Source organism: Dendrobates tinctorius, unplaced genomic scaffold (genome assembly GCF_039654945.1).
Source record: "Dendrobates tinctorius isolate UK_male_01 unplaced genomic scaffold, ASM3965494v1 ptg000086l, whole genome shotgun sequence".
NCBI classification, from domain to species: domain Eukaryota; kingdom Metazoa; phylum Chordata; class Amphibia; order Anura; family Dendrobatidae; genus Dendrobates; species Dendrobates tinctorius.
The window spans coordinates 23,967,940-23,993,786 of record NW_027361754.1 but is presented as its reverse complement, the minus strand read 5'-3'; the positions used below and the strand labels follow the sequence as shown (position 1 = coordinate 23,993,786).

The window sequence follows — 25,847 nt, the reverse complement described above, 5'->3', positions numbered from 1 at the left end:
ACATTTGATAAAGTATGTCATACTATCCTTATTGAAAAAATGCCCAAGTGTGGGATTGACAAGGTTAGTTAGGTGGATTCATAACTGGCTCAATGATCATACTAAAAGAGTGGTAATGTATGGTTTCACATCCAATTGGAAGATTGTTTCAAGTGGGGTACCACCAGGCTTTGTCCTGGCCCCAGTGTTGTTCAACATTTTTATAAATGATCTAGATAACGGAACTGAAGGTAAACTGATCAAATTTGCAGAAGATGCAAAGCTAGGAGGGATAGCTAAGACTAGTGAAGACCTAAAGGATTCAGAAAGATCAAGATGAGCTTGAACAATCAACATCAAATAATAGAATGGTATTTAACAGGGAGAAATGCAACATTCTACATCTGGGCAAGAAAAACAAAAATTGCATCTATAGAATGGGAGGATAACTAAGCAACAGCATGTGTGGAAAAAGACTTTAGTATACTAATAGATCACAGACTGCACATGAGTCAACAGTGTGATGAGAAGCATAGAGTTTATATCACATGGAGTAATTATCCAAGTCTACTCCTCCTTGGTCAGGCCGCATTGGAATATTGTGTCCAGTTCTGGGCACCACATTTTAAAAAAGACATTGAAAAACTTGAGCAAGTTCAGAGAAGAGCTACCTGGATGGTGAGCAGACTGCAAAGTATGTTCTACGAGGAACACTTAAAGGATCTGGGAATGTTTAGCTTGCAAAACAGAAGGCGGTGAGGGTGATCAATGAGTGGAACAGGCTGCCACGAGAGGTGGTGAGTTCTCCTTCAATGGAAGTCTTCAAACAGAGGCTGGACAGACATCTGTCTGAGATGGTTTAGTGAATCCTGCATTGAGCAGGTGGTTGGACACGATGACCCTGGAGGTCCTTCCAACTGTAACATTCTATTATTCTAATGGAGACACATTTCCAGAATCTAAAATGAGCTGACAATGAGAAAAACCTACAAGTAGACAGACTATAAGGAACTAAACTGAATGTGTTATCAGTAAATTAATTGGATTTTTCTATAAAAATGTTTATCTCCTCTTTTACATGGATGTTATTAGTCTTGGAGAACAATGTTCCTGGAATATTTGCAGTGATAATTTGATGTGTTTACTGAAATGCCATTTGTCTAATATAACATCTTTAAGGCTATGTGCCCACATAGCGTTTTTCAAGCGTTTTTTTCCTGAGCAGAAACGCATGCCCTTGCTAGGGAAAACGCATGCGCTTTTTGACCCGCGTTTTTGACGCGATTGTCAAGCGATTTGACATGCGTTTTCCTATGCGTTTTTGCAATTACAGTGTATGTATGCGGAATCGCATGCGATTCCGCACAATTAATGAACATGCTGCGTTTTTTTTCCGCTAAGCGTTTCCGCAGCGGAAAAAAACGCACCATTAGCACAACATATGCGTTTTCCATTCTATTACATTAGATGCTTTTCTTAAGCGTTTCTGCAGCAGAAACGCTTGTCTAAAAGCGCTGCGGAAACGCTTAAACGCAACGTGGGCACACAGCCTAAAGGAAACCTTTCACTAGATTTTCGCTAATTAATCTGAGAGCAGCATAATGTAGTGGCTGAGACCTTGGTTCCAGGGATATCATTTGCTAAACTGCTTGCCATACTTTCAGTATAATCAGGCGATTATCACTATTGAGGAGCGAGTATACTCGATGCTCGGGTTTTTCCGAGCATGCTCGGGTGTCCTCCCGATATTGTGGCGTGCTCGAAGATTTAGTTTTTGTTGATGCAGCTGCATGATTTTACGGCTGCTAGACAGCCTGAATACATGTGAGGATTCCCTAACAAACAGGCATTCCTCACATGTATTCAGGCTGTCCAGCAGCCACAAATCATCAGCTGCGTCGACACAAACTAAATCTCTGAGCACACCAGAATTGAGACCACCCGAGCAAAGAGTATACTCGCTCATCACTAATTATCACTAAAGGACTAGGTGTCATGTGCCAGCCAGTCCAGCTAAAATGTTAACCCCGCCAACACCTCTGATTGGCAGATTCCTGTGCACACTATACATTATTAGCCAATCAGGGCTGTGGGTGTAGTTATACAGAGCTCGGCATTCATAGCACTGCTACATCTACAGCAAAGAAAACAGGAGTTTTATTAAAACTACACCAGTTGGTGATGTGTCACTGGACTGGTCTTTGCCGCTACATGAAGCTGCTTTAATTCCACAGCAAAAATCTGCTCGCAGATTCCCTTTAAACTAGCACTGAGCTTGACAGATTTGCAATAAAAGTAGAGGTCTAAAAGGTTTTTATTTTTTTTTTTTTTAAATTAATATACGATAAGGAGCGACGCAACTCTGATCAGGCTTTAAGAGTAAGTGGACTTTACGCTGTTACTGGAGGCACCCACACTGATTGCTAAAGTGAAAAGACTGAAGAGCTCTTCTCGAAAAGTTAAACAAGCTCAAAAGAAAGCCTGATCCCATCCTTAGCGAACATGAAGAAGCCACTCTTGGCTCAGAGCTTTCTCCATTTTCATTTTAACAATTGCAGTGGATCTCCTTAATCAACCACCTTATCAAAACTTCTTACATGTTAAAAGATTTTTTTTGGAAAAGTCCATTGAATATTTACATGCGGTTATGTGGCATCTTCCTTGGTTTTCCAGGATGACAAAAAAATTTTTTTGTTTTTTTTTCCCCCTAGAAATAGTGCCTTGTTTGTCTCCGGCCTTAGCTCCTTACAAGTGAATGGGACTAAGTTTTGAGGCCAGAGTTAAATATTATATATATATTTATTTAATTTTAATTTATTTTTTTAATATCTTGGACAGTCCAAAGGTGCTAACATGAGAAATGCAGTTCAGTCATCCGGCATCGTGTTATAGAGGAGACTGATGTGTGAAAAGATTTTGTAATTTATTTTGTAATATGTACTTAAATCTCTGCTCATTCCGTGCTTAGGAGTCCAGTGGGAGGTCTTAATTAGCTGGAAGGCTTTCAATTACTGAGTAAAACCGCACACAGGACTCCTAAACATGGCCGTATATGGAGGTTAATTTATATTCCTGCTAATTCTGGGTTTCATAGTCGATTAGGCATGTGTCCCTCAATAATGGAGACTTTCTGAATGGAGATCATGAATTGGCACCTCTCACTGGACTCCTAAGCTCAGAATGAGCGGAGATTAAAATGAATGGAGTACAAGTTTTGCTGCGTCTTTAACCACAAGACAATATATTGATCTTCTCAGCTCCTATTGACCTATAACATGACGTTGACCAGTTCCCTTCAAATTGAGGCTTTGCTTTGGGCGGCAAATAAAAGGGGGCTTAATACAGACTTGGAAATTAAAAATATATCTAAACGAGGCTAAAACTCCAGAGTCCCCAAGAGTTGCATTATTAGGCCCCTACTGCCCATAGTTCCTTTGGTCCTAGAAGGTTGTGCTCCTTTCAGGACTGGAGGTAAGTGTGAGGTGTCTCTCTGGTGTATGACTGTCACGTTTTCCCTTGTCTTACAAATTCAATGCTGTGTGAGATTCATTATTGCTTGTGTATTATCTGTTCCCTTTATTTTGTCCCATTTTTCCCTTTTTTTGCATGCTGTTCCTTCCGTTTCCTCCCTTCCTCCTCCTCTTCCCGTGTGTAGACGCAAGTGCAACGACAGAGCCTGCAGTTCACGGTTGGTATCAGCTTTCTGTTCTCTATTTCCAGATGCCAACAAGCCATGCCTGTAGTGTAAAGGGATAGTAGAAAGCATCCATCGCCGGGGCGAGGAGGTCGGCAATCTATTACTTATTGCCCATTGCATTCATTCTAAGACCAATTGTAGCCATTTAGATGGCTTCACGTCACGTGATGGGTTCTGCAGTCCATTATTTTCATTTTCATTACTAGATCTCTTTACAATGTCCGGCCTGGCTTGTTGCACTGTTTGGTTTGTCTTGTCTACATTCTGGTCCTTTCCTGAGACCTGTGCATGAAATGCATGACTGCACTAATTGCTAATGTGGCTGGTGAGATCTGCAACGGGCAAGGCGAAATGCTGGGTCTTTAACACTCTTGCACAAGTCTTTACACAGGTTGCAAGAGAAAGTACATTTTTTGGTATCTAGCTTATATTTATGCTAAAAATTCACAAAACGGAGATGAATATGTGAAAAGTCTTGACCTGCTGGATCAGGGTCCAGATGGATGAGAGTTGAGAGAAATCCAGGAACCAGGGCACCAGACGTCCTCCATTTGGTAACTTTATTGGCAAAGAAAAATTTAAAATTTCTCTTCCACACACAGGCCTTTATCAAGCCATAGAAAATAAGAGCTATGCATTTCTATGGCTTGATAAAGGCCCTGTGCGGCTGAAATGTTTTAATTTTTCTTTACCAATTAGGCTACAAAAAGTGGACGTCTGGTGCCCCTGGTTCCTGAATTTCTCTATATTGTTACAACTTTGTGGAGGGTTGCATCAAGTGTACTTAGACAACAGAGCGGTGCACAGGAATTAGCTTTTGCTAGTAAGAGAGTTAAGATACGTAATGGAATCTTGTTTAGACAATTGCTGAACCAGGAAGTTTTGGGTGGCCATACCAGTTAGGTAAATGCTGGACTATACATAGATTTTCAGGGAATAGGCATCTATGTATCGAGCTCTGCCTATACTTTTGACAGCCTATGTTGGGTGAAGAGGAGGATGGGCATGTTTAATTTCAGCATGACCAATCTTGGCTCCTTCAATCTTCCACTTTGTCTATTAACTAAACATGCAGGATTGGATAATTGAGTCAAGTGGAATGCTGAGTCAGACCTCCTATGGAATGCTGTGTCCAGTTCTGAGAACTGTATTTTAAAAAAGACATTGAAATTCTGGAGCAAGTTCAGAGAAGAGCGACCAGGTTTGTGAGCGGGACTGCAAAGTATGTCTATCGAGGAACAGTTAAAGGATCTGGGAATGTTTAGCTGCAAAAAAGTCTAAGAGGAGACTTTAATAGCTGTCTACAAATATCTAAAGGTCTGTCACATTGTAGAGGGATCATCATTATTCTCAAATGCACGTGGAAACATGAGAAGCAATGGGATGAAAATGAAAGGGAGAAGATACAGATTAGATATTAGAAAAAACTTTTTGACAATGCAGGTGATCAATTAATGGAACAGGCTGCCACGAGAGGTGGTGAGTCCTCCTTCAATGGAAGTCTTAAGAAAGAGGCTGGACAGACATCTGTCCGAGATGGTTTAGTGAATCCTGCATTGAGCAGGGATTGGACATGATGACCCTGGAAGTCCCTTTCAACTCTAACAGTCTATGAATAGCTGTCTCCAATAGCATTCCTCCAACAGCTTAGGTGATGATTGATTGGTGGGGTCCGACTGCTGTGACTTGACCTAATTGGTATAGCTAGGCACTTTTAGGGCACAGTCAGATGGACTGGCCGGCGGCTTTCCTGGCCTGAGCGTGACAGCTGCACAGAAATACATGTAGCCATCACTCTTGGATCGATAGACCTGCCAGCCAGTTTGAAAATTGAGTTCTGATCTCTCCTAATTATATAGCCGTCTGACTGCCGATCAGTGTAGGTCTCAGCAGTCAGACCCCACACCGATTAGTAAGTTCTCTTCTGTCTTGTGAATCTGTGATATCTTATTTTCACCAATTGTTATAAGTATGTGATCACCTTTTTTTACAGTTCTGAATTTGATTATATTATAGGACCCCATACACATCGGGTGAATGTTATCTGACACTGCCAACTTTTTTTTTCGGCGGGATTTTTTTTCGGCGGGATTGGCCAACTATAAAGTGCGTATGGCAGCCTCCTAATTGTCCTCCAACAGATGATGTTGGGGAAGAGAAGCATTAGTTAGTTTGCACCCTACTAATGGCTCTGATGATGGCGAGCCTAGATGTATGGGGCACCTTAAGGTTTATATCTTCTGGAATCTGTAACAGAGCTGCATCTACACAAATCTATTACTTCAATATTACTTTATCCTGATGTCAATAATTTGAAGATTATGTTGCAAATTGGCTAGATTAGCAAAAGCCTCCTACCTGCCCTCATCCACATCACAATTTCTGATTAGTTGGCCCCACACTATGTCATCATTGCTGTTCAACGCACACGTCTCACTGGGCATTTTAATGATGAGGTGCCAGGGATTCCAACAGTTAGGAGATGGTTCCGGTACGGCGGCCATAGACTACCGTTGTGACCATTATACCAGGGTCCTGCGAAACAGACTACTGACATGGCAACTAGACCAGGGTCCTGCGAACCTTCTTGCTCAACGCTAGTGTAGACTTCTTTATGGAGGCCTCACAGTTTGCCAATGTAAGACCCTGTTTTAGGTGGCTTAACGTGAGAATATTTTAGCATCTGTATTGTGGCACAAGTCGAATAGCGAGCCGACCCACCTAGACCAGAGTAATGGACTGTTTATTAATAAACATTCCGGAGGAATAGCAGAGGAACAATGCGGAGCTTTATCAGGGGGTATAACCGGTGTCGGGCTCGTAATGTGTCCTCTGATATTAGAGTACACGTGGATATATCCTCTATTTCTTGCTCTGATTGCTCTCCTGGTTCAGTAGGGCGTTACACTGTGTATCCTCAGCACCTTTATCTAATAAGAATGTCTGAGGTTGGGAGACACGTTCCCCGTATATACATTGTGACATTCTGTCTGTATACATTAATTTCCAGATACAGTGAGTCTGCAGAGAAGTTTAATCAGGAGGAATTTATCAGCACTCCTCGTGTATAAATGATCCACTCGCTGACAGTTTGCATTACTCCTCCTCCCAAGCTGGAGAGGATTTATTATTATTGGTTTGCCGGCTTTGGCTTTAATCAGGATTCTTTACATGCACAAGGCTTCGATTGCCTGACCTCCTTCCTTCTCGCTCTCCTTGTTTTCGTCTTGGCTACAGTCACCACTTTCGGTCTCCTGCTCCCTCTTCCCCTTTGTCGTTACTGCTTTTTCTCGTTAGCGCTCTACCTGCTTATTTGCTTTTTCCCTTTTTATTTTTGCAGTGTTTTTTTTAATAGAGTTTTTAGCCTTTTTAATCATGCCTCTACTGACAACATATACATATATTACTCCTTCGAGCTCACGATGGACGAAATGTGTCTAAAAAGCATCTATTATTGTAAATGCAACGTATGTGTTGCTGTCTGTGCAGCTGCTTCACCGGCTGATGTAAATCCTATACATGGGCCCCTGAGGGCATCGGGCCTGCCAATTCCTGTTTAATAACCCAAGTAGCTCCCAGCACATGTATGTTATTATCATACCACTGTGCTTCAAGCTCCTCCACCGCTACCTCAGACGCTGTAGGTCAAATACTAAGAATCTGCAAAACAAGCACCAGTTGTCACAACCGTAAGATGCTTCTTATGTGCAGCAACTTAAATTCAGAAAATTAGGAATGGTTTGAAATGAGGAAAAGGTGAAAGCTTTCTGCGGAAATAACCACTCCCTTGGGATGTAAGGTTAATATGGATTGGTACAGACTGGGGGCGCACGTGGGGGTGTGCCGGCTAGGGGCGTGCTGGCTGGGGGCACCCGTGGGGCTGTGCCGACTGGGGGGTGTTTTAATTAAGAGTTTAATTTGAGTTTTAATTGTAGCAATCCAAATAAATACATCTACGACTTAAAGCAACCTTTCTTCAGACTTAGATTGTATGTGGTGGATGAGATCAAGCAGTGAGTATGCACAGATAGGGAAGTGACAATTGTATTCACGCCATACGTAGTACTGTCACTTCTTTCTCAGCATTTACTCTCTGCTTGATCCTGTCATTCTCATGCAATCCTTGCGTCTGATGAAGGTCTGCTTTAGAAGACTCAAAGGTAGTTCTTGTAGTTTGAATTGCTCCAATTAACTCTTTCAGCGTTACTATTTAGAGTGCCAAGTTCTTTTTACATCCCTCTTGGGATGTGTTGACTTTAAGTGGTTTGCAATACCTGACAAGGCCTGTAGACCAAAGTGGCTCTGTTTCCTGAAGAATGCAGAAATGCTTTTAGCTTTGCAGCATTTTCCAGCACTACTCCAGGCTTACGTGATTTCTCTTCCTGCACGACTTCTTTGCATGCTGTGCACGACCAGATCATTGCATGGTGTTAAATGCCTGACCCCGGTGTTACCTTGCTCCTTTTCCCTTGTGTGTTTGATGTGTTTTTTTATTGTGCATTTGTCACAGTACAGAACTGTTGTGCCTGTAGCATATCGTAATGTGTGTTTCTGGGTTAGGATACCTGCACGTACTGCGCATGCCTCCATGTACCCGTTATGTAGGACCACTAATCTGTCCAGAAGGAGCTTCCAAGGTGATCCCATCCTGACAATATGCTTATGCATCCCCATTGGAGTATCAGATTTCAGATGGTGACATTGTTCTTTGGTCTTTTTTTTTTCCGCTCTGTTTGGTTCACGCGCTTTGTGCCTTTGCCTTCATATCCGATTTAGCAGATTCTGTCCTTCGTCTTCTCCATTGTGCACTTTCAGCTGTCACTCTTCTTTTTGTCCCCTAACTAACCTGTCTCCTTTGTTCTTCATTCTTCCCATTACCATTCTTCTTAGTCTGTGATCTCTTCGACATTGTCCTGCTGCACATTATGCCCTTTGTATTCTCCTATATGTCAGTTCCCTGCTCTGCTTTTCATTATAACCTGCTGTGAAGACTTGGTCTTATTCTTACACCTTTCTGGAATCCACTTCATGCACTTTGCACCGCTCCCTTACCATCTGTCCTTCTGTCCTCTTTCTTCCTTGTGCACTCAATACTGGTAGTTTATCGTACATCGTGATGATCATTGTTCATCTTCTTTCTGAAGATAAATTAGCTTGTTCCTCTCCCCTTCCTCTCTTCGAGCTTGAGTTTTCCATTGTCCTCACTTCCCTGTCTTTATTGTATATTTAGGGTTTTAAACCATTCATTATTCCCACATCTCCATCTTTCTTGATGATCCCATTCAATAGTCCTCACCCTCCATATCTTCTATATGTGCACATAGGAAGTTTCCAGCCTTTCGTCGCTTAGGCCTGTTTCTCACTTCAGTTTTTTGTGTCAGTTAAAATCCGCCAAAATGGCGGAAAGCGGATCCGTTGCTAAACTGATGTGAACGGATGCCACCGGACCGGTTTTTTTTTTTTTTTTTTTTTTTTTTGACGGGTCCGATGAATGAAGAATTTTAAAGAGAGAGAGAAATGGCGGATCCGTTTTTTTTGCAAAACGGCGGATCTTGACTGATGGACAAAAACTGAAGTGTGAAACAGGCCTTATACTGTCCATTATTTATTCAGGCCAAGCTGAATTTTATAAAGAAACTACCAGCAAGTAGGCATAATTTCCAATGGCATTATTACCACGGCTAATGCCGCTTATGCCTGCTTGTCGAATATTCCCTTTTCACTAATGCTCATGAATTTAATCCCAGTGGCCCTTTCCCACCAATATATCTGCATCCCAGTGATGCAGTGATGGCTTACAGCACATTGTAGATTACAGCTGCTTATTAAAGTCTGTGGTGACAGGGGAAGCAGATGCTGAGTGAGAAGCAAAGTGAAACATAGAGGCACAGACCTACAGGTAGCAATTCTGCTGCTTTCCAGTAAGTGTTTCATCTCACAGCAGAGAGAAATTCAAAGCTAAATTGCTCAGTACTTCTTTGTAACGTTACCCATGATGTTGCTTTACACTAAGTGTTTGTCACCAGAGAGCTAAATTCACAACTACATTTCTCAGTACTAATTTAGAATGCTTTTCATGTTGTTGCTTTTCAGTAAGTGCTTCATCTCACCATAAAGCTGAATTCTGCTGCATTGATTAATCATGCTGCATAATGTCCTTGATGCTGCTGTTACTTCTGAACATGCGCTACTTAGCAGCAGGACAACTGTAATATTTCATGTCTGTGTGTGCTGTGTATGGGAGACATCAAAGCAGCTAATCTCCACCCACTAGCTCAGAGACGACTGAAAATTAGGGATAGAACTTATAGAAGAGAAAAATACAGGCCACAAGTCATATAATGGTTAGAAATGGTTATTCCTCATGTTCTGCTTATTCTGAAAAGTCACTTGAAACAGGTACACTTTAAAGCTGGCAAATAGAATTAAAGGCTACTTATAGTCGTGTGTGCAAAAGGCTTTTGGGTTGAGGCTATGCTCCACAAGATCATTAATGTGGAGTCCTGTAGTTGTGGAGTCATGCAGTAAGTCTAGTATTCGCAGCCTCACAAACCACATGCTCATGATTCTTTCCTCCATTGTCCTTATTTTTTTGTCTGACTGCTGCAGACCATCTATCGTTCCCCTCTTCTTTCATCGATCTGCCGTGATCTCAACACATTCTCAAGCTTCGCTGTTTATCCCTATGTCCTTTAACACTTGTAATTTTAGGAGCTGGGCAATAAATTAGTTTTCTGTGATAACTCTTTAAAAAAAAAAAAAAGGAAAAAAGCGCAGTAGTAGGAAGATTTTAGAATGCTTTTTAATGAGTATGTTTCCTATGAGAGATAATTAGGGACATTTCTGAAGGCAAAACTATCCATTAAACGGATTAGTTTGCCATTTTATTACAATCCTGGGGGTTGTGTTAACATCAGTAGTATATTTATACTGTTTAACAATCTGGGGCATAAACCGCTGCATGAGGGAATAAGGTATCCTCAGTGATTGTTTTAAGACGTGGAAAATGGGAAATTCACTCATACGAACTTAGAGTTATCTGTTCTTCGGTCTTTAGGAGCGAACCGCTCCTCTGCCTCCTAGCTTGCTGAGTGGCGGTGCACTCTTAAAGATTGACATTTGCAGCTTTGCCTCTGAAACCTTAGTGGAGCACAGGGGCACCAAGACTGGCAGAATCTAGCCATTTTCAGAACAGTGCTTGCAAGTGCACTCGGCTCGTCTTGGAGACAGTCCACTACCATAGATTGCGGCGGTGGCCAATAAAGTAGGCAACGAGCAGCACATATTGGTAAGAAAAAAAATTACAAAATTTGTTTTTATGAACTCTTTGCGAGTTTATCCATTTGAAAGGTTGAGCCAACCCTTGTTAGACCTTGGCTATATTTTGGATTTTGGTTATTTCTAAACTTGAGAATAAAAAGACTGGCAGCTGATGCAATTTTCAAATCTTGAGGTTGCTTTTTTTTATCTTCAATAGCTGTTGACAGAATACTTGTCCCTGTTGACCCTCCCATGCCCATGTACACTCTGTTTTATTGAGCGTGCATGTTTTAATCACTGAGAAGGAAGCAAGCTACTGCCAGATCCCTCTGGTGTGGAGAATTACTTACCCTAAAACCAAAAGGATCAATGCCAAAATGCAACATTCCCAACCCTTCTTCCTTGGGAGCCCCCCATACACAAATAGTATGTCCCACAGTAATTGCCGAGTTTGGACAAGCTTAAAGCCTTAGTCTGCCTTAGTCATTTTAATGATAAAAAAGGCATTTCTTAGTGATTGAAACCAAAGAATTGTAGAAAACATAGTTTTTCCTTTGTACTTTTAGGTGGAACGTTGCATTTTAATTGTATAGTCTGTATTCTAAGGAAATGTTGCTCTTTTCTGTCCACTAAAGGTGTGTCTTTAGTATCGTTTCTATCTTGGTTCATACATCTAATTGACTATGGAACTCACGCAATGAAGGCAGGACGCCCTAACAAGGTGCTACTCTCCAGGCCACAAGTTCTTGACCACCTAGCCATCCTGTCCTTCAAATTCAATTGCATTAGGCAGTCAACTGTGTAGATTGTCTTTATTTGGATTTGAACATCAGTGCTTCAAGGCAGCACTGATAGCCATTATCCTTGTCACCCTTATGGCCATTTAGCGCTCAATTATATAACGGATGTGCATAGAGCCTGCATGTCTCCCTACAACACAACAGTAGACAATTCTTGTGCTTTAGAATGATTCCTCCATTTAGTAACTGGTTTGGGGGAAAAAGGGCATGTTCCCCTTGAGTCTATACTTCTAAAGAAGAAAAAATCTACCTGGAACAACTATATTTCCAGCTTCTGTACTAATTTTTGTATTCCTCCATTTGAAATTGTTGAGACATACGATGGCTGAGCTACAGTATAACCCCATAGACATCTGTGTATGCTGTCTAATGGCTCTATACAACTCCAATTTTGTACGGACCAAGAATTACACCTTCTGTATGAGACTTTATAAGCTTGTTTGTGTACGTTAGCGCAAAGTTGGCCAAACACGCTCATTTTAAGGAACCCACTAAAAATCTTGTAAATGGGTGCCTCCAAGGTTGCATTTCAACACTATTCCTTTTGGTTTTAGAATAGGTAATACTCCTCACCAGAAGTATCTTACAGTGGCTTACAGCAAGACACACAGGTCCTATGTCACAAAGCATTATGCTTTACTACTTAGTTTTAGCTTGGAGATACTCATGGTCATGGACATCTATTATGAAATATAATGGGGAATTACAATAGAGAAAAATCAGTGGAGCTGCTTGGTGTCCCTGATACATGTCCATTGAAGTGAACAGAAGGAGCCTTGTCTTCTAGTTTGCAGTACAGTTTGGGAAATGTTGTATTGTAAAGTATATAATGATAATCTGTATAATTAAAACCACTGATGTGTGACATGATAAAATTGGATATCTGGGAACTATGGCTTCGGTCAGGGGTGGGATACTTTAGACAGCAATTGAACAGTCAGTTCTAGATGTTGAGGTTTTGGAAACAGAAAAAAGGACAAGTGTAAGGATCTGAGCGACTGTGACAAACTAGGTGTCTAAACATCTCCAAAACAGCAATCCTTGTAGGGTGTTCTTTACATTTGGCGACTGTTTTTGGTATACAGTGGTTCTTGTAGCTCGAGTCCAGTACACAGCAGGGATTGTGGGTGTTCTTGGTATATAGAAGGTCTTATGAAGTGTTCCCAATACAGTTCAAAGGTCCTACCAAAAGTGGTACAAGAGCGGGTCTTGGATGCCCAAGGTTCATTTAGGGAGTAAAAGAGTAGACAGTCCGGTCTTTGCTTATTGAAGCGCTACAGCGAGTCTTACGGGGTGTTGCCAGTCTACTGCATGTCATGAGGTGTGGTCCTGATATATGCAATTTCTTGTGTGTTGTCCCTTGTATAGGTTAGCTTCTCCAACAAGTAAAAAATCTGTTCTAGAAGTTGATAATATACAAGTGTAAGGTCTTGAATGACTGTAACAAATTGTGATGATAAAACACAAAGTTAGAACATCTCCAAAACATCAAACTTTAGGAGTTATCTCTGCATACTGCAGGTCTTTTACTTTCTCGTAAACTACAAGTTTTGTGGAGTGTCTCTAGTAGATGGCAGGTCTAGTGGTGGTGATCCCGTTATATGAATGGTCTTGTGGAGTTTTCCTAATACACTTGTTAAAAATGGTGAAAGAGTAGAGTAGGTCTTCCAATCTGTTTACATTAAAGAGCTACCATAGGAAGATTTTGTGGGGTGTTCCCTGTATACTGCAGGTCTTGTTGGGTTTTCCCTGGTATATAAAAGGTATTGTCTGGTGTTCCCATTATATGACAGGTCTTGTGGGGTGTTGCCAGTATACGGCGGGTCTTGTGGGGTGTTGCCAGTATACGGCGGATCTTGTGGGGTGTTGCCAGTATACGGCGGGTCTTGTGAAGGTGTTCCATGTGCACAACAGGAATTGTGATGTGTTCCCAGTATACGGCGGGTCTTGTGGGGTGTTGCCAGTATACGGCGGGTTTTGTGAGGTGTTGCCAGTATACGGCGGGTCTTGTAGGGTGTTGCCAGTATATGGCGTGTCTTGCGAGGTGTTCCATGTGCACAACAGGAATTGTGATGTGTTCCCAGTATACGGCGGGTCTTGTGGGGTGTGGCCAGTATACGGTGGGTCTTGTGGGGTGTTGCCGGTATACAGCGGGTCTTGTGGGGTGTTGCCGGTATACAGCGGGTCTTGTGGGGTGTTGCTGGTATACAGCGGGTCTTGTGGGGTGTTGCCGGTATGCGGCGGGTCTTGTGGGGTGTTGCCGGTATACGGCGGGTCTTGTGGGGTGTTGCCGGTATACGGCGGGTCTTGTGGGATGTTGCCAGTATACGGCGGGTATTGTGGGGTGTTTCTGATACAGTTGGTTGTCCTTCATACCTACTAAAAGTGTCTGAGTCTGTCAAGCAGAGACAGAATCACTAAAGCCCAAGAGTCATACACAGTGTGAGAGAGTAGCCATCTGACCGTTCCCACCGAAGAGCTACCAAAAAGTTGCTGCTAGCTCTAACAGAAAGCTGTCAGGACGCACGCTGCAGCTACGTAGCACACAATATCAAGCAGGTGGTGGCCGATCGGTGTATGTAGTGAAGAGCAGCCTATGTTTTTACTTAGAAAACATCTTCAGATACTGTCTTTTATTAAGCATTAGTCTTTGTAACAAATAGGGTTTATTCGGGCTCCCTGAAATGGTGAAATCTAATTTTTATATGGTGCAGTAACGTAGTTGTTCTTATTAGGAAATCATAATCCTATTACAAAAGAGCCGTGTATGCGGTTCCGTTTATTGAGCAATGATAGACCGTGGAAATGAGAGATCTTCGTAAGGACTGATAATGATGCACATGAGATTGTGTTGCTGGCAATGGAGTCAGGCTGGCACAGATCTTTGTCATTAGTAGACAGATTGCAGGGTTGAAATAATGCAGCAATTGTGGAGGACATATTGGTTTAGTCTGTAAAGAATAGCCGGTTGTCTGCATTAGACTCCGAACATTTTGGTAACCAGTGTGCCCCATATACACTCTGCCGAATCCTCCCTCTACGACCCGCTCACATATTTACCATTGTGTCACCGGAATATTTCAAATCATCGGCATTTGTTCTTGTTTCCGTTGAACTGGGGAGAAACTCAATGTTCTTCTAAAACAGCATATTCGGATTTGCAAGTAATGTGAATAATGTGGCATTTGTCATGTGAGGCTGTCACATCGACCTATGCTCTGCGGGATTATTTTTTTATTATTCTGTTTTAATACATTTTGTTTGGTATTTGTTATCGGAGCTGCTCACAATGAGCTTAATCTTTTTGCAATATATTTCTGGAATTAAAAAAAAAGCCAATAAACATGCAGCCGACGAAGCGCCGCACAAAAGATTTTCACACAGCCATCTATGAAATAGCATTTAATGCATGACGTGCCACTCAGAAGTGAACGCGAGAGATGCACAGAGATACAAGACTTGTTTATGGAGCAAACATCTAGCGGAGAATCTACTGTTGAGTAGGGTTAATTCAGTTTAATTAAAAGTGGAGCAAATCTAAAAGAAGTAAGAGCTCAGTGCTATGGAAACAATCAGTTGTCTTTTGATTTGTGGTTTCCTAAAGTTGATGGGCATATATTATGTACAGTGAGTAAAGGAACCTAAAATATTCTTTGAACTTGTCAAGCAATTAACCAACAACAGAATAATACTTGTTCGCTTGGGGAAGGAAGGGTTGACTGAGGAACCCCCACTGATGACAAGAACTAGACTGAAATGTTCCTCCACAATGGAGAGATGACCAACCATGGGTGCAAATGTTGAATTTTTTGTCTTTAAGACTGTCAGAGATGTCGAGGTATAGAGTTCATCCATCTGCATCTGACCATTCAACACTATAGGGCCACTAGTGATGAGCGAAGGTGCTCCGATAAGATTCTGTCCTCATGCTCTGGTGCTAACAGCGTGTCTTCGGCGTACTCTAATATGTTCAAGTCCTCGCACCTTTGTCTCGCAGCTGTTCGACAGCCGCAACACATGCAGGGATTACCTGTTTGTTAGGCAATCCCTGCCTGTGCTGCGGTTGTCAAGCAGCCGTGGGGACTCAAACATATTTTTCGAGCACACCGAAGACTCTGGTAGCACATGAGCATGCTCAGCTAACACCTTATCCCAGCACACTCACTCATCACTAATGGCCACTTGTCTGTTAAAACCGAGAATTTCCGAGAACTGATCACACTCCATTTGTTGTCTGTGGGACTGTCGGAGATAGCTGAATACTGTCACAGTTGGTCATTTCTTCAACATGATGAAACCCTTTTGTTCTCGAGATAAGAGATTCACTCCGCTGTCCATATTCACATGCATGATCAGCCGAGTCCAACATGGATATGTTGAGGGAGTTGGGAGGAATAGGTGATAGTCAAGAACCATCTGAAATATATGGTCACAATGATTAATTTATTGCTTTTTCATCTTTGTGGAACATGTCTACTCTTTGTAGCATATATAGCAATAATCTGCCTTGTATGTTTCGGTATTAATGGAATATAAGAGTGCTTAACCTATCGGGACTGGTAATTTAAAGTGGTTGTCTCATCAACTTCATTGGGTAAAATTGCAAAGTGCTTGTAAAAATGAGTAACTTTGCAATCCTCTCGTCAAGAATGGAGAGGTTCTTTCGTTTACTGCTCGCTGCCTAGGTTACTGGCCACCTCTACAGTCAATTTAGTCTGAATATTGATATTTTGTGTTAAGAATAAATGTTTTTGTTGTAATTTGGTAGTTTTGCCTAAAAACTGAAAAGTCGAGATGTGAAAAAACTTGTCTTATCTTGGTCCGGAATTAACTTCGGTTCTCCAGTCAGCTGAATAAAGGCAGTGCAGTCTTCATCAGCCGGCACTCGAATGCACACCTTGGGTTCCTCTTGGGATTGCTAGGCCACCACCACATCTTGACTTACATTGTGGTGGCCTAGTAATTGCAAAAAGGTTCTTAGGATCAAAGCATTTGCGTGCCAGCTAAATAAATCCACATGGCTAGGTTTTGCTACCACGTACTACTAAAGTAGACGCCTAACCAGGGCAGTGCAAATCTTTTTGCTCTTCTCTGTGGCAAGGCAATCCATATCCCACATATTTATTGGGTGACTTCATGATCATTAGATTGTGCAGATATTTTTGTTCTTTTTCTAAGCATCGTACTGAATGGTTTTAATTAAATTGCTACCGGTACCTTGTTTCCATTCCTAATCAAGTTGCAGTTTATACATTTCTAAATGATATGTCCCCTGTGAGATTCCTTACCTGCACCAGGGCTTAAATCGATAACTGTCACTTAGCATTAGGGTTTCTGCTTAGACATGTTCAGTCTGAACCTGAAAGTGACAGCTCCATCAGCCGAGGCTCAGTGGGAATGCGCTGAACGATTCCTTTCCTGAGTTTATCATACCTTTAACTGTGCGGGACTGCTAATTCACTTAGTTATTCCCTTTCAGTAAACTGATTCTGAGGTCTTTTGGCAGTCTGTAGTTTACGTTAATCTACGCTGGAAACAAACATTGGACAAACAGGACATGCTACTAAATCTTTTCATTTACAATCGTATTGAGTTGTTGGATCATTGACCTTTCTATTTGGATGATGCAGTAATGCTTACTGTGACGTTGAGTCACCACTCATGGACAAGCCATGAGACTGGATAGGCAAGGAGTCTGAGGTACGTCATAAACAGAAGGAAGAGACAAAAGGCATAGGTGGGTAAAGTTCCAAGGTCAGAATACCAGGAGATAGCGGATCAGAGCAGAAGGGGTTAAACGGGTGGTCACAGTGATCCAAGGTCAAGCAATGAAATATCAAAACATAGAACACAAGGCACAGAGACAACCCACACAAGAGCTGAGTCTATGACTGGCAGAGATCTGGGAGTATCAGCCCAGTTAAGTAGTCTGGCAATCACCTGGGACAAGGAACACCTGAAGACAGCCGGCGCCTCCCAGTCTCAGATTGGACATCCGAGCCGTAAATCAACACACCAACAGTTCAGCACGCCCCTGCAGAAGACTGGACAACTGAGCTGTCAAAGTACTGACAGCTTGAGCACGTCCCTCCCTGTCCCAGACAAACTGAGGGGTGGAATCGTGACACGACAATCGGCAAGCTGCAAAAAAAAATTTTTATTTCCAAAATAAGTGAGTATCTCAGGAGAGAGTTGCATCGTGTGAGACTGGGTATCAGCCGTTTTGCATTCACTTATGCTTCATCTGAGGTTGAAATTCAAGAACTTTTGACAAATTGGATTTTTACTTTATGGGTTTTTGTATTTTATTTGGGTAGTATTTTTAGGATGTATAAGGCATAACTAAATATTTATGTGCAGAAAATAATTTTACTAATTTAGTTCACTAATCGCTTAGGGTCTTATCTTTTCTAACACGGCTATTTTAGCAAATTTACAAAATTGCAGAGACACTAAGCGGTTTAACAAAATGGATGATGATTGTTATTAAATGATTAATAAACTTTGCATAAAACAATAGTACCTGCAAACATGAGCAACTTTGTCATTCATTTTATTGGAGAAAGGTTTTGTTCTCTGCTTACAAGCTACCACTTCTCCTCTACAGTCTGAATTTATCATTCATTCTGAATGTAGGTAATAGATTACAGATGCGCAATTTGAGTATGAGGAAGAGACATCTATACTTATAATGTCCAATGTTTTATCTCACCACAGAGCTGAATTCACAGCTATACTGCTCAGTACAGCTTTACAGTGTTCTTCATTCTTCTGTTTCTGAACATGTGCAACAGAGACAGACGAAATCCCACATGTCTTTGTTTGAGAGACCTCATATTAACAGGTCTACATTAACTAGCTCAGAGACAACTGGAAAAGAGATGAGCCTGCAGAGAAGAAAACTGCTGAAAATGCAGGATACAAGCCATGTATATTCTGGCCAGAAAGTGTTGTCACTCATGTACAGCATATTCTGAAATGACAGATGTGCTTTAGGGACAACATACTTGCCTATTTCTTCGAGGGAAAAAAAAATCAAAATTTTACTCTCAATTTAATGCACCGCTGACTGACATGGTCACCCTTGCATAAAACACCTTAGTGCCTCTGCAATTTTGTCAGCGTGTAATATATTTCCTCCTGCTCTTCCGTACTTCTTAACGATCTATTTATCTAACAGATACCCGAGCAGCAGAAGAAGGTCCTCTAGGTGTAGACCACGCAGTTATCGGGGGAGTTGTGGCTGTTGTTGTCTTCGCTATGCTTTGCCTTCTCATCATCCTAGGACGATACTTTGCTCGACATAAAGGTAAATATGTTTCGAAGACTTTAAGTCCTATTTTCCAACAAATTTTTGTAGCGTAAATCAACATATGTTGTAATATTTGTCACCACATCCCCCCCATCTCAGCAATCAAGACTGTTGGAGGTAAACAAAATAAAGATAAAGTTGCTTGTACCACAAATTGTACCAATAAAAACCTATGATTTGCATGCAAAAAACAAGCTCACACCCTGCTTCATCAACAAAACAAAAATATTTACTATAAAAAAGTAGTAAAACTGAAAAAAATTTGGTATTGCCATAATTGCACTAGCCCATTACATGTATGATTTATGGTTTCTTCCATGGAAAAATAATAAAATTATGGCTCTCAGAATGTTAAAGTCTCCAAAGTAAATTGGAGTTTCGATCCTCTGCTGACTGTCCCAGTCTAAACAGTAAAGCTGAAACGTGAACTGCAGAAAACATGAGGCCTATGTGCCTGCCATTTTTGACCATCTTTTAGTACATTGACATACAAGAGATTTTGCACTTCTCTTTGTTTTATAGGAACATACTTCACCCATGAAGCCAAAGGCGCTGATGACGCAGCAGATGCAGATACTGCAATCATCAATGCAGAGGGTGGGCAGAACAGCTGTGAAGAGAAGAAGGAATATTTTATCTAGCCTGGCCTTGTTTAAAGGGTGTGGGCTCTGTTCAGACTCACCACCCGAAGGGAGAAGGACCTTCCAACGTCTTGCTTTTTTTTTTTATCATTTGGTTTTGGAGCGGATGGAGGAGCGGGGGACCCATCTGGTATAAAGTGATTGCCCCACAACACTCTCTGCTTTTATTGTTTGCCACTTTCCTTTCATGGGAATAACAGGAGCTTGAAATGTTTGTTTTTTTTATTTTGTGGAGGGGTTGAGGGTGGAGGGGGGGGGTCAGGGTTGCAAGTAAAATATGGATTCCAGACTCCTCAGTGCAGGAGGATACTGTAGGCAGAGCTTTCTACGCCCATCTTTCACAGGCTCCTCGTTCACTGAAGAGGCTTATTTATCATCTGCAGACAATTTGGTGCCTTGCTTGTTTTTTTTTTTTTATTTCACTTTCCTGAGAAGTTCTTGTTATGTTCCTGGCTGGTTTTCGTGTCACTTCCTGCTGGGTCTACTCTGTCTTGTGCCATTTCTTTCTGAGCTTTCTCTTACGTTTGTCCACCTCATTACGCTTCCCAATAGGATTGCGAACATCCTCTTGCTTCTCGAAGAGCTCTTTCCTGTGAAGAACCATTCCTACCAAACTGTTGCCTGATCCGTCTTACCACATTACTTTCTCCAGGGACTCTCCATCCTAGGGTTTTTCCAGTGTTTTTCCCTCCATCTTAATCTTGTTCGATGCCTCCTCTCTGACCCATTCTCGTAGGTGTTTTCTTTTTTTTTTCTTTTTTTACTGTGCCCGTATCTTCATTCTCCATCATGGTGCTTATTTTGTGCGTCCCTTTCTGGATGTCAAGCGTGTGATACGGAGTCATTTTGCTCTTTTCTGGAAAGTGAATTCTTTTGCCTCGCTTAATTAACAAAGTAGAGCTTAAAAAAAGAGACTTTACAGAACCAACTGCACTTCAAGCGTGAGGAAGCTCCTATAACTCCCTCCCACCCCACCCAATCTCGGACAGTTGGCGGAAACAAGCGGATGTGCCTTTTTAAACAAGCTGGAGGAATAGGAGGGGGTGTACATTGAAGAAAAAATAAATCCTTTTGCTCTGATAAATCGAATTTAAAATATTTTTAACACTCATAGCTAGCCCTTCTTTTTTCTTATCTCAGTTGCATATTTCTACCTCCTTTTGCTCCCATACCTTGTCAGCGCAAGTTATTTTTCTCTTTAATTTAAAACATTCCTCACCTCATTCTTCTTACACGAGAATCTTCCTCTCTCTCAGTACTGTGTCTTAGTACAGGGCTGTGATGTCCACTACAATGTTTCCACAGTATGAGTTTGTACCCTCCTGCAATTTTTTATTTTAATTTTTTTTTATATATTTGGTAGTAAAAGTATGCGGTACCACCAACTGTGAAACAAAGGCATTCAACTCTTCTCGTAACTCTACTAAGAGCAGCCTGTATTATATTATCTGTAATATTATTGTGTTGTCCGAAGGGTTCGGTCTGAAGTTGTTAAAGTGTAAAAAAAAATACAAAAAAAATGAGATGTCATTGCTGCTATAGAAGGTGTTAGCAGGGTAAGTGCGTTGCTTTCTTGTCAAACCCACTGTATATTGCTGAGTAGAGCTGCACCTATATCGTCTTACGAAATTTGAAATGTTTGGGGTTGTTTTCCGATGGCTGCCGAGCTGACTCTTATGTTTTCTGTTGTGTACTTGTTTAGAGAGAATGAAAAATATAAAAAGGTTTATTTTATTTTTTTTAAGATGAATTTCCACAGTCCTAGGTAGAATCATGCCGGTAGAGCGCCCTAGCTTAATTCATCACATCGATCTGTGTATGTGTTCATTGAAACAGGAGCCATTTTCATTTCAACATTTACCTTCCTCATCACTTTTTTAGCCTTGACCCATAGAACACACAGGGACTCGCAGTAAATTGTGTAGGCTGAAGTATGAGCAGAATGGAGAAGCTAGCTACGAGTAAGTCTAGGATCTTAACCAGTGATGAGCAAATCTGCCGAAATTCGAATTTGACCGTTTGTATAAATTTGGACTAGAAATTTAAAAATTTGCTTCAAATTTATTCGATATGAATTGAATGTGCCACCTTATGCTCTGTGGTCCTATCACCGTAATTTTCAGTCTGGTTCTACTTACCACTCTCGCCTGTCTTTTCTTTACTTCTCTACGGCACGCAACATCTTCCTCCATCTTCACGGTGCGCTGGCGCTTCAGTCGCTGAGTTGGCCTTTGACATCACAACGTTCTTCGCACAAGGCGCTGACTTAGGCCAACTTGTGTTGTGATATCAAAGGCCTTCCCGGCACCAGAAACCCTGGCACCCAGTGAAGATTGAGGAAGGGAAGTAAAGAAGAAGTCGTTTGGAGCTGTACAGAGAGCCAGACATGAGCTGTGGTGGTGGGACAGATGAGTGGAGAGGTTAGCATTTACTTTTATTTCTGCCCTTTCCCAGCTGTCTGATGACCACCACTTTGCTCGACTCACAAGAAACCCAATCCCAAATTCTGTTTTACAAGAATCTTAACTTTGTAAAATTCAAAAGTGAATTCAGTCCACCTCCAATGGATTTGCGCATCTTAATTCTTCACTGAAAAACAAAAATTTTCTTTTTACCAAAACTAGATCCCGACTGGAGAGAGATGGGAAAACTTTAGTCTGAAGTTTTTCTTCATCCGTTGGAAAAAAAAAAATCCTGTTAAAAAGAAAATGCAGTAATGAGTCGAGATACGTTGTGACCAACTCAAGTATTTGCTTAAAGTGAGTTTCTCCATTCTGATTCGAAAAGACAGCATTAAGGAGGCACAAAGCTGAGACACAGTCAGGTCAACAAGCCAGGAGGCTCAATCTTACGGGACCATTTCATGCTTTTTTGCTCGTCAAAATAATTTCATGTATCTTTATGAAAATTAAATCTCCATTGGGATGGTGATTTTGGAAGATTTGATGTTTCTTATATTGGGACCTTATCTAATGAAGAACAGAAGAGTTTGATTTTTGTTCTTTTTGTGTTTCTTAAAATCTCATTTGTAAGAATTTAGGAGGATGAGTTTTATATCTTCCCGTCATCTTTAAGGTGCAGTTTTTTTGTTTTTAATTGGAAGTTTTTAAGGCGAAGTCAATGGAAGTTACAGAATCCGTCTTGGTCATTGATGTGATTTGATTACATATCAACCGTTTTTCTAGAAATTTGTACTTTACGAAGGAGAGAAATATTTTCTTTATGTAACATTCTTCAAATAGTTGTGGATGAGTCAGAGGGTTTTTTGTTTTTTTTCCCCTCAAGGGGGGGAGGATAGGATTTAGATTTTATTTTTAAACCTTTTCCTGTGAAGTTTTCAGGTGATCACACTCTATGTAGCTGTAGGCTACGTTTGGTAATATGAGGTGAAGTGCAAACAAAAAAACACTTTCCTAGTGAAATTGTCTACAAATGTGCCATAATCCTCTCTTCCTGGGTTTGTAAAAACAACACTGACCTCAATAGAGGTCTGCAACCCTTTATTAAATAAAGAAAACCTTTCCAATTGTCACACAGACTGATTTTTATATATTGTTCTTACCATTTTAATTTTATTTTAAATTGGACTTTTCAGATAATTTTTTAAATGTCATATAGTTAAAAAAAAAAAAAAAAAAAATTCATTTATCTTCTAAAAATATATTTTGGATACTACTTTTAATCCATAAATCCTTCCCTCCTGGTCTCATCCATAGCCATTTATAATATGACATATTTCTGGTATATAATCTGCTTTTAATGTCCCTCCTTTACACTTACAGCATCACTGTGTAGGCATCAACCATTGAACAAAAATTCTCTATTAAACCAGGAAACATGCCAGTTTGGATGGAACATGTTAATTTTGCTGCCTAAAAAAAGCCCAAACCAAGAATTTTTTTTCAACAACTGTGCCTGGGGCAATGATGGTCAAAACAAAACAAAAATCTAAATTTTAGAGTGTACTTGTGTTCTTACCATTCCAGAAACTATTTTTCTTCTGTATGTTTCCTTTGATAAAAATTTATTATTATTCCTTGAAAATAATGAAAATATTGTTTCCTATTTTTCTTGTTACGTGTGAAGTGTATTGTTTGAATATACTGTACCTGGACTCCTTTACGGTTATCTGTCCGTGTTGTGCCATTGTTTGGCTGTCTGACTTCTACCCCTCCAACCTTTCACCCCCAATCCTTCCTCCGCTCCCATAGCAGGATATCACAGGGTCTTAACTTTTTACTGACAATTCGTTTTATTAGAGCTTTGTCGAATTTTTCAGCCTTTTTCGTCTTTTTACAAACAGGCCATGGCATATCCTCCCAAAGTTCTCGGATTGTGATACTTAACATGGGAGTGTGTGGAAGGTACAAAATGGACATTTCCTCATGCTGCAGGTTTTAGGGCAGATTGTAAGTCTATTTGGCAGTAGATATTTTTACCTATGTAAGCTCTCGTGTTTACGCTCCCTTTTTCTGGCGGCTCCTGGAGTTTTATTTTTTTTTGTTTATTGTGAGCACCCGTTTTTCTGCTTCTGCTTGTCTCAGGTCCCTGTGTTCCCACCCTTGTCTGTTCTGTCTCAGGTAGGCTGCTAAACCTTAGCCCCTTCCCCATAACCCACCACCCCACATTGGAAAACAAAACAAAACCAACCACATTACGGATAGATAAATATTCATTCCTTTTTATTTTTATTTTTTTTTATTTGGTTTTTAGTTGTATGATTTTCTGTATTTTTTTTAATATACGGTACACTGTTTGAAATGTATTGTTGAGTATTACTTTGTAAGAAAATGACAATAAAATATAAAATTATTTCACGTTCATCTTTATTTTTCATCGCTCATAAAAATAAAATTTCACTTGCGCGCACACACACACACACTATTAAAAAGTCTGAAAAATTGTGGTGTGATGTGAAAAGTAGGTCAGACCAGGGCTTTCAAAAGGGTATTTATAAAAAAGTAAAAGCAAAGTAGAAGTGCCAGACTTAGTGTGATTGACCAGTGATATGAGGTAGCTGGCCTTTGTCCTGCTGCATTGAATTACAGTTACTGACTTTTTTTTTAGGTAAAAAATATTGTGCTGGTCTGTTACCTTTTAATTTATTACCACTGAAGAAATTCACAAGCAACTGTACTGAGTCTTTGCATTTTTTATAGTCCTGTTTGTGAAGGGAGGAATAATGTTTGTTTAAAACTAAAAAAAAGCCAAAGTCCAGACACTTAATTGTGACTGTCTACAAAGTGTACATGTCATCTAAGTAATTTATTCCTGTCTAAAAAGCACCAAAAATACACTAACAAAATGAACAGTGCAAGGACCAATATACAATAAAATATTAATATTATACATTTTTATAGCGCCATGGCGCTTTACATGTGAAAAAGGGGCAAGTATAGACAAGTAGAATAAACTTGAGCAAAACAAGGCACACACAAGTACAGAAGGAGAGGACCCTGCCTGTGAGGGCTCACAGTCTACAGGGGATGGGTGAGGATACACTAGGATAGAGTAGAGCTGGTTGTGCAGCGTTTCAGTAGGCTGATGATCACTGCAGGTTGTAGGCTTGTCGGAAGAGGTGGATCTTCAGTTTCTTTTTGAAGGTTTCCATGGTTGGCGAGAATCTGATGTGTTGGGGTAGAGAGGTCCAGAATATGGGGGAAGCATGGGAGAAGTCTTGTATGCGGTTGTGGGAAGAGGAGATAAGAGGGGGAGTAGAGAAGGAGATCTTTAGAGGATCGAAAGTTGTGTAGGTAAGTACTTAGAGACCATGTCAAAAATATATGGAGGAGACAGGTTGTGAATGGCTTTGTGTGTCATAGTTAGGGTTTTGAACTGGAGCCTCTTGATGATGGCAAGCCAGTGAAGGGCTTGGCATAGGGGAGAGGCTGGGCAGTAATGGGGAGACAGGTGGATTAGTCGGGCAGCAGAGTGTAGGATGGATTGGAGTGGTGCTAGAGGGGAGGCCAGAGAGTAGGAGGTTGCAGTACTCGAGGCCGGAGATAAGGGTGTGTACTAGTGTTTTTGTGGTTTGATGGTCAAGGAATGCATGGATTGGGGAAATATTTTTGAATTTGAGATGGCAGGAGGAGGCAAGGGCTTGGATAGGTGGCTTGAAAGAGAGGGCAGAGTCGAGAATCACCCCGTGGCACTGAGCA

At 41.0% G+C, this 25,847-nt stretch overlaps 1 protein-coding gene across 4 annotated transcripts in view; it reads left to right on the top strand.

The window, feature by feature from the left end:
- CADM1 (cell adhesion molecule 1) overlaps positions 1 to 24,502 on the top strand; it is a 247,056-nt gene extending 222,554 nt beyond the window's left edge. For 2 of the 4 annotated variants that reach the window (XM_073585185.1, XM_073585183.1), the window contains 3 exons: positions 3,635 to 3,667; positions 18,917 to 19,045; positions 19,571 to 24,502. In XM_073585185.1, coding sequence (XP_073441286.1) covers positions 3,635 to 3,667; positions 18,917 to 19,045; positions 19,571 to 19,689 — 281 coding nt within the window. In that variant the 3' untranslated portion in view covers positions 19,690 to 24,502. The remainder of the gene's footprint in view (positions 1 to 3,634; positions 3,668 to 18,916; positions 19,046 to 19,570) is intronic. The other 2 variants (XM_073585186.1, XM_073585184.1) reach the window with 1 other exon arrangement.
- The last annotated feature ends 1,345 nt before the right edge of the window (positions 24,503 to 25,847 follow it).